Raw genomic sequence first — 9,778 nt, forward strand, 5'->3', positions numbered from 1 at the left:
GCTGTTGTTTTTCGATAATTCGATCTCTTAGCGAGAGATGGCGCATCATGAAAATAATACAGGTGGTGACAGAAAACTAACGGATTCAAAAAGATCAATAGAATGGAATCTCTCATGTATAAAGTTGTTGCCAAATTCTGTTCGTCTAAACCACCTGAGGGCGCTCCAAGCGGGTTTGTTAACCACAATGGTAAATTAAACTTAGGATTAAAAATATTACTTATACTACCGGGGAAAATTAAGAAAAAGAATTTTAATAAAATATTTCATCTAAATGTCTGTGTTTTCATAAAACATGTTCAAAATATATCGAAAAACAATATCTAATCAACTGATAACTTATTTTTATTTACGATTTGTTTACCTCATGGGTAAATCAAAAAATTGGCTTAAAATATTTATAGTACAGAGGGAAATTAAATATAAAATTTTAACTAAAAAATTATTTAAATACTAGTTAACATTTATATAAAACATTTTCAAGATACATCCAAAAAGTAGATCTAATTTGACAACCGATACCTTATTTCCTTATTTTTACATTGTTATTGCCATAATATTATAAAGTAAAAAACTATAAATTAAAAAATTATTTGTCCAAAATATAATTAACAATACAATATTTGTATTTACTGAATATAATAATTACTTACACGTTACAATTTTGATTACGAAACATCTTTACCTTTATATATTTTTATATGTACTACATTGTCCATATTATATGTAGCCATGCAATTTTTTTTATACATGCTCTTTGCAATCTTTTTTTTTTAACCTACCAGAACAAGCTGCTATACATAATTAATTGGAAATACATCTTGGTTAAGCAATGATCTTCGACATTTGGTTCAATAATGATCTGGTCTGGTCTGGGATGCAAAGAATAAACCGTCTTGTCCTGATGTTTATCATTGTTTACTTTTAAAAACCATTTCTTGACTAGAGCAGAACCCTTTGGAAAATAATTAATTTTTGAAGGTTAAACTTCACATTCTGGAAACAACGCTAACATCGAGGTCGCGTTCTAAGTCTGTCTATTTTATGAATTATACACAAAAATATAGAACTAAATATAACCTAAGATGTCTTAAGTTCCAATTCTATATATCTATTTTGTGATGGAAATAATAAAAGTAATAAAAATCAAAAATTATTCATTTGTAATAATAATATATATAATTTTTTGGAGTACAAAATAAAATGAGTACAGTGGAAAAAAAAGCAATGCAGGCTCATACTGTTAAGCATTATGCAGTTGCAAGTAAATGCAATATTAAGCAATTCGAATTCATGGGTTTTTGATATCGTTTTTACTGACTTATGACACGGTGCATTGTTTTGGTGAAGCAACGCTTTTTTTCTTCAAATGCAGCCGTTTTTTGGCGATTTCCTCCTTCAAACGGTCCAATAACGCTATGTAATAGTCGCTGTTGATGGTCCTTCCTTTTTCAAGGTAGTCAATAAAAATTATTCCATGCGCATCCCAAAATACAGACGCCATAACCTTGCCAGGCGACTGTCGCGTTTTCCCACGCTTTGGAGCGGGTTCATCATGTGCAGTCCAATCCGATGACTGTCGATTGGAGTTCGGAGTGAAATTATGGAGCCATATTTCATCCATTGTCACTTATCGACACAAAAACTCGGGTTTATTGCGCTTGATCATCTTCAAACACTGCTCCCAATCATCAACTCGTCGTTGTTTTTGATCTAAAATGAGCTCGCGCGGCACCCACTTGCTACAGAGCTTCCTCATACCCAAATATTCGAGAATGATATGATGTACACGTTCAGTTGATATCTTTAGAGTGTTATTTCATTCAATTTCAATTTACGGCCGTTCAAAGTCATTTTGAGGATTTTTTTATATGTTAGTCGGTAACAACCTCTGTTGGGCATCTACTGCATTCAGCGTCTTCGGTACTCATTTCACCACGTGTAAACTTAGCATACCAATCCTTGATGGTTAATTTTCATGGGGCAGTGTCCGGAAACTCGGCATCAAGCCAAGTTTTTGCTTCAACTGTATTTTTCCCTTCAAAAAGCAATATTTTATCAACACGCGAAATTCCTTTTTATCCATTTTTCACAATAACAAAAGTTGTTTCACTCAAAATGCTATAATTCACAAACTAATTATCCGACAGCTGTCAAATTTATATACGCATCTCTTGAGGGTTAGGGATAACTAAAAAATATATGGATTTAAGTCTAGTAGCGCCATCTATACGTCAGGTCGACGACTTTTCGATTGATCTGTTATTCTATGAGAAATCTACGTAATTACTGTACCCTCGATAAAAATTATTTCTGCAAAAAAAAATTGAAAGAAAAATTGGTATTTCTAACAATGCACGTGACGTAGTTGTTTTGGTCGGACCAGACAGTTTGACGTTATTTTAATAATGTTACATTATAATGGGTTAGTCTATGTATCAATGGTATGATGATGCCTAATGTAATTATATGTCGGTAGAAACTCCAAATAAGTTGTGTGTCGTCGTTCAAAGGCAAAAAAGATAAGAGAAATGTAATTTAATATTGCAAGGCGCGAACTAGTTGGTATACATCAGTAATTGATTTCTGTGAAGGTCATTTTATGTGAGTACTTACTGTTTTGACTATCTTTAATCATGTCCATATGGGATGATAATTCAAAAATAGAAAAATTCAAATGTCAACCAAACATATGAAAATAGGTTTCTACACTACCATATATTCTCAAAATACAAAAGAAAAATAATTAATTAAATAAAAGCCTCCGAAAATCAATCAAATTGTATCATGATTAATTATAGAGAACTAATATCAAATTTCGGATTTCTTGTACGTCAAATGATTTGATGAGCTATATTTTATTGAAGCAAAGGCAACTGACAGATTTTTGAATAAACAATCTAATTTTATTAGCTTCGTATGTATATGATAGCAGACAGAAGTTTCAAACAATACTTATATAGAAACAATAATTGGACTCAAATGTTCTCATTGAGTCTAATAAAGTAAAAAAAACTAAACAGAGGTCTATTTTAAGAATTTATATAAAAATTTAACATGTCTAAATACAGATTTGGAAAGTACTTAAAGTATTATACTCTTATATGCTCTTATAAATTTGTAATGCCTTAAAAAGCTTTAAAATTACAATTTTTGCATTTTATATAATTCATATTACAAAGTATTTTGGTACAATATCAAATATACTTTTTCTTTTCACAGAGCTGCTAAAAGTTTAAGAAAATTAAACATCCAATGTATATGATTTAACAATTTGTGTTCTAGTTACTACAAGGTATATAAAATTAATGTTTTGTTGCATTCATTTTCTTGACAAGTGTTAAAGTCATAGCATTTTTACCTGATTTTCTTCAATATGCTACCACAGTTCCAGGATAGTCTGAAATAATCACTATTATAAAAATTTTAGTATTCTTTTTTATATTTTTCTTTCAATCACACATTAATATAGTCATCACCGACGAATCTATTCTGAGTAAATTTAGGATATTTGGATTGATAAATCTTTGTTTAATTTATTCGTTTATCTTTTCTTGGTATTGATGGCACAAAGTATCATACCGTTTTCAAAAGCATTTCATTTTTAGCAGTCTGCCTGCTAAACTTAGAAAGTAACTGACAGATTGACTTGAAAATTGTACACAATATTGGATTTTAAAAGAAGTGTGTCTCTAGATATCATCTTAAAGCTTAAAGAAAAGATTTTAAGGGTTTTAAATAGGTTTATAATCTGCCAAATGCTTGCTTCTTTAATAATAATTATTAGACGGTCACTCAGTGATGTAAGATCTGTTTGCCTAAATAAAACATCAAGATACAATCTTAAGACCATCATGAAATATGAAATAATAAAATGTAGCATCAATAGAAAAATGGATAGGAAAGAAACAAAAATACTTAAATTAGAAATAAGATTTTATTGAGGTATTAGTTAAGGTCTTAATCCTAACAAAAATAATAGCCGAACTCTAAAGAAATAATAAATAGCTTCATATAATAGGAAAATTAAATAATGTCAAAGCACATATACTGGCTTTAACACCTAAATATGATTAAAATACCTATAAGTGAAACAATATTTTTTAGTAACATTTAGAATCAACAATCATATCAAAAATGGAATATCCACCAAACTAACATAATCATCATCAACATATTCCTCATCCCCATCATATATATAATCATCATCACTGTTATAGATTCGTAATGCATTTATATCAGATAACAGTCTTTGTGTTGCTAGCTCCAAGCCAAGCAGATCAAGAATATCATCATTTGAATCACCATTCATCCAAAAAAAAATATCTTGATTGGCTGTTGATGGGCGTTTCCTACGTGGTTTTGGCGGTCCTACATCTTTTTTGGTACCATCAGGAAGAGCGTGTAAATATAAACATGTGTTGCCAAATGGACAACGACCATTGCCTCTTCTGAAATATTTACAATGAAGTCTTTGAATTCTAGCTTTTTCATTATTTATAAAGGCTTCTTTTTCTTCTTTGGAATCATACCAAAACCTACTTGGATATACATAATCTGGAAATTAAATATATACTTAAATTGTTCGCATTCAAATATCATTGATTAGTTAATCACCACATTACATTATTAAAAGTAACTTACCTGAAGATATTCTACACTCTGGACAACTCTTGGCTACAGTAAAATCAAATTCCTTACTTTGTCGCCATGTTTTTATACAGTAAAAACAATAACAATGGTTACAATTTGGCAATATTCCAAACAACTGTTCTCTAGTAATCTCCTTTTCTAGTACTGTATCAAAACATATTCCACATGATTTGTTTGCAGATTGAGCTTTTCTGACTAACTCAAGCGCTTCACGAGTCTCTGCATCATATTGCTTATTATATTTTGATTGGCTAGTTGATGCTGCTTTGCGTGTTTTCTTAAAAATATACAAAGTATGTTCTATCCACATTTACTTGGAGATATTCTACATTATCGTATTACTTTGAGAACTTATAATTTCTAATAAAAATATATAATTAAATTACTTACACCACCGGTTTTTGTTTTTGGGCGTACGTGATGAAAACGGCATCGAGGCCCAAATTTACACCAACCTCTTAAATAGTAATTACATATTTTTTTATCCTCAGAGGTTCCTGGACGACTGCAACCAGCTGCTATATCCATTATAAACGAATTAATGACAATCAAAAAATAACGTTGACAATTTAAACTATTTTCAAACAATCGGTCAGCAAGTGCTTGATCACTATATATATTCAATTGTTTTCAGTTCTATCGATGTCAGCCGAATATAACCTAAAAATATTATGTTGTCATTCAAATAACCAAAACATATGTTCAAAGACAAATATTATAATATAGAGCTTTAAAAAACTTAACTAACAATAAACACCATATTATAATGTGACCTTCACAGGAATATATTTACTTATCAGTTGATACAACATATTGAAGGAAAATTAAGGATTCAGAAATAAAGGTTATCAAATATGTCCAAAATTACTGGTTTATAAAAGATGTATTTTAAATATAAAATATACCATACTGTTAAAAACAAAAGCTGTGTGTTATATGAATTAAAATATTTTTCTTCAAAACATTTAATTAAACTTTACTCACTATGAATTACATTTAGAGTTACTTATTTGCGTTTTGGAGGAATAAATAAAACATACACGTGCTACGCATAAAATAACAGAAGATATGAAACTTTTCCACCATCAAAACTCTTAAATTTTAATCACCCCAAGGTATAGATATAGACATTTTAAAGATAAATTAAGAATTGTAAAGCATTAGCGACATCTGTACATAGATGCTATTTTTTATTCTGTGGTAGTAGGGATATATATCGACCATGAACATCGATATATCAATATTTTCTGCAAACATATCGATATTTTTTTGCCCGATATCTCGATATTTTTTTAGCCGATATGTTTGGATATTTTTTAGAATAAATTAAACATCAGTTTTAATAAACCTTTAAAATTGGTAGTTAATTTTAAATGGTTAGTATTATTACTTTTAAAAGATTTGGAAATAATATATATTTTTTAGGCTAATAATAATACATTATTTTTTAAAATATCGATATATCGCAGTATTTTTTTCGGTGGTCAACACCACTATGTGGTAGTATAGAAAAAAAAATGATTCTAACTGCATATAAAAGTAAACCTTTCATCTTCTTTTTTTTTCAGTTATATTAGGGATGTTGGACTCCTAGGGAAACATCGATATATCGGAAGAAAAATAATATCGACAATTTTTAAACATATATCGATATTTCTTAGAAAATATAAGAATATTAATATATCAGTTCCAAAAATATCTAATATGTTTCAGATGGTGTTGGTATAATACTGTCTGGGCCTGGAGCTTTTTTGCAGAAAGATGTTTGATTGAGAGCCGGAGGTCTCTGGGAGAAATTATGCTATTTAGAAGATGATCTGACGGAAAGTGTTTCCTCTTCAAAGAGGGGATTGTGTCAGTGATGACGGTTAACATCTTGTGAAGGGACGCATTTCATTTGTTTTTCGAACGTTTCGGCGAGGTATTCAGCTTTTTCCGGATTTGTTAAGGCGATGTCCGTGGTAGGTTCGGCCTTTAGAGGGGGCATAGAGATCGAAGTTTTCCCCATAACACCTTTGGTGGTACGTCAGGGATCTCTAGAAGTATTTCCCAGATTTTGAAGGGATTATCCAGACTTTGAAGAAATTATTCCCATTTCCTCTCGTTTCAGGCCCTCGCTCTGTCCCTGACTCTGATTGCACACTGCGCTTCGCGCTTATCCTCTGGATTCAGTGTGGCACGAGCTCTTCTCGCTAACCGGTTCTTGTAGCTGATTAGAGCTTTAATTTCTCTCGGGAGGTTACATTGAATGGGTTCTAGAGTGAGATTGGTGACTGCTCGTTCTACATAGCCTGGAGAGCTGATACTTAGGATTGGTCCTATTTGATTTTCCTACCCATAAAAAGTCGTTGATTGAAAGGAGGATTAGCCTATGGTTTGAATCAACGACTTGGAGAACTTGTAATTCGGGAGTATGGTTCACGTTTTGTGCCATAAAGAAGACTATTATTATTGACCGGCTTGTGGAATCGGAGGAGTGGTGTGAAGAGTGAATCTGTTGGTGCTCCAAAATGAGTGGTGTGCATCGAAATTTCGTGATGATTTCCTGATGAGTTTCCTTGGAAAACTGATTTGAATTATTTTTTATTGACTAGATTTGACATTTGATAGACAGAAGTGAACTGAATTCGCTTGTTATTTGACTCGATTGCTATAGAGGTGTGTTCAAGACTGGAAAGTGGATGCGAGTGCAGCTGTATATGCTTGATATTTGGGCGATGGATACTGAAATTCTGTCGTTTCAATATAACCAATAATTTAGGATCTTAAAACGGATGGAGGGATTTAGAAAGGTTTCCTTGAGAATCAAAATGTCGACAGTGCGACAGTAAGTTCCTCCTTCTTACTGCACACGGATAATGCATTCCAGGGCATTACTATTAGTGTACAGAAGAGTGGGCATATATTTGGTAGTTGTAGCACTGAACTCGCCTGCCATACTTGCGTTGCGCTTGGACCTTAACAGCCTGATGGATTAGTCTTTCGACAGAGAAGATACGGCGCCATTCTCTTGGGACGGCCATTTGCACGATGGAAAATGATTTTACCTTTTTAAGATAAGACCGAGATTCATTAGCGCGGTTAAGATTTCGTCGACATGAATGCCTTCGAGAACATCCTTGATTATCGTCCATAGATCACTCTTCTTCGGAGGGTATGGTAGCCGTATTTATCTTAATCGAGTATGTTCATCATCACACGGTAGTCGTTGGGAGTTAGCGGAAAGAATGCAACTTCCTCTGACTTAGTCTGGGTATAACCGAATTGGACTCCTTGGAATGGGAGGATACGAACCAGCTACGTCTGTGCGTGTTTATCCCGGAGGATAATCGGCGGCACACGGACCGTGGACGCGTTAAATTTGGCACGGTTAAAGCATATCGAGGAAGTATTAGGCCTAATATTTTTTGTGTAATATACGCTCCAAATAAATATATCCAAATAAAACGAAAAACGTCTACATAAAGCAACCTGGAATAGCCGTCAATAATGTACTTGGATCGAATCTCACTGGGGATAAAGGTTTTTTTTTTCAGTTTATAAAATAAAATAAAAGATAGTGTTTGTTAAAATCAGATGAATGTTTGTTTTTTACATTTTAAACGACATTAAAACGAAAATTGAGTGATTAAAACATTATTAAACAAAGTAATTTATGTATAAGCTGTGTTATATTTTACATATTTTGCAGAGAAAAGAAATGTGCCCGCTTTATGCAAAGGTGAAATGATTTCATCCCAACATAGATTAACAAAATTCGGGAATATCTTACTAATATTTAGAATTTCTAAATCACAATATTTATTTAATATTTGATGTCTAGTGAAGAAAAAGAAAAGCTGTTCTTGCCTAAGAACTGTTATTAATTGATATAGTTCTGGAAATATAGTATATCATTGTCCTAAAGGCAATTCTAAAGGTTATTAAGATTTCTCTGTAAATATTCTTCTTCTTCTTTTATGATTCTTCTGTAATATTTTTTGTGTAATATGGGCTCCAAATAAATATACTCAAATAAAACGAAAAATGTCTACATGAAGCAACCTGGAATAGTCGTCAATAATGTACTTGGATCGAATCTCGCTGGGGATAAAGGTTTTTTTTCAGTTTATAAAATAAAATAAAAGATAGTGATTATTAAAACCAGATGAATGTTTGTTCTTTACATTTTAAACGACATTAAAACGAAAATTGTGTGATTAAAACATTATTAAACAAAGTAATTTAATTATAAGCTGTATTATATTTTACATATTTTGCAGAGAAAAGAAATGTGCCCGCTTTATGCAAAGGTGAAATGATTTCATCCCAACATAGATTAACAAAATTCAAGAATATCTTACCAATATTTAGAATTTCTAAATCACAATCTTTATTTAATATTTGATGTCTAGTGAAGAAAAAGAAAAGCTGTTCTTGCCTAAGAACTGTTATTAATTGATATAGTTCTGGAGATATAGTATATCATTGTCCTAAAGGTAATTCTAAAGGTTATTAAGATTTCTCTGTAAATATTCTTCTTCTTCTATGGTTCTTCTGTAATTTTTTTTTGGGTAATGTACACTCCAAATAATTATATCCAAATAAAACGAAAAATGTCTACATAAAGCAACCTGGATTAGCAGTCAATAATGTACTTGGATCGAATCTACCTGGGGATAAAGGTTTTTTTTCAGTTTATAAAATAAAATAAAAGATAGTGTTTGTTAAAATCAGATGAATGTTTGTTTTTTACATTTTAAACGACATTAAAACGAAAATTGAGTGATTAAAACATTATTAAACAAAGTAATTTAATTATAAGCTGTGTTATATTTTACATATTTTGCAGAGAAAAGAAATGTGCCCGCTTTATGCAAAGGTGAAATGATTTCATCCCAACATAGATTAACAAAATTCGAGAATATCTTACTAATATTTAGAATTTCTAAATTACAATATTTATTTAATATTTGATGTCTAGTGAAGAAAAAGAATAGCTTTTGTTGCCTATGAACTGTTATTAATTGATATAGTTCTGGAGATATAGTATATCATTGTCCTAAAGGTAATTCTAAAGGTTATTAAGATTTCTCTGTAAATATTCTTCTTCTTCTATGGTTCTTCTGTAATTTTTTTTTGGGTA

At 31.2% G+C, this 9,778-nt stretch overlaps 1 protein-coding gene across 2 annotated transcripts; it reads right to left on the bottom strand.

Annotated features, from left to right (window-relative positions):
• Nucleotides 1-3,918: 3,918 nt before the first annotated feature.
• On the bottom strand, nt 3,919-5,831 carry LOC143206661 (putative E3 ubiquitin-protein ligase makorin-1). Of its 2 annotated transcripts, none has more exons than XM_076419310.1 (4): nt 5,694-5,831; nt 5,044-5,313; nt 4,645-4,930; nt 3,919-4,557 (listed from the first exon to the last, which is right to left on the bottom strand). In XM_076419310.1, exons 2-4 carry the CDS (start codon nt 5,179-5,181, stop codon nt 4,127-4,129), a joined length of 855 nt encoding a protein of 284 aa, XP_076275425.1. In that variant the 5' UTR covers nt 5,182-5,313; nt 5,694-5,831; the 3' UTR covers nt 3,919-4,126. The 2 variants fall into 2 exon arrangements, with proteins under 2 accessions (XP_076275425.1, XP_076275424.1); XM_076419309.1 differs by having other exon boundaries at nt 5,638-5,807.
• Between the last annotated feature and the right edge of the window lie 3,947 nt (nt 5,832-9,778).

The sequence above is a fragment of the Rhynchophorus ferrugineus genome, unplaced genomic scaffold (genome assembly GCF_030347505.1).
Source record: "Rhynchophorus ferrugineus isolate W39M unplaced genomic scaffold, kcgeb_rfMv2 rfM1, whole genome shotgun sequence".
NCBI classification, from domain to species: domain Eukaryota; kingdom Metazoa; phylum Arthropoda; class Insecta; order Coleoptera; family Curculionidae; genus Rhynchophorus; species Rhynchophorus ferrugineus.

What these genes read in the sequence shown, in the direction of transcription:
- LOC143206661 (XM_076419310.1), bottom strand. Translation starts at nt 5,181, where the DNA reads ATGGATATAGCAGCTGGTTGCAGTCGTCCAGGAACCTCTGAGGATAAA. An exon ending in CAAAAACAAAAACCGGTGGT is followed by an intron (nt 4,931 to 5,043) that starts GTAAGTAATTTA and finishes TATATTTTTAAG; the next exon opens with AAAACACGCAAAGCAGCATC. An exon ending in AGAGTGTAGAATATCTTCAG is followed by an intron (nt 4,558 to 4,644) that starts GTAAGTTACTTT and finishes TTTAATTTCCAG; the next exon opens with ATTATGTATATCCAAGTAGG.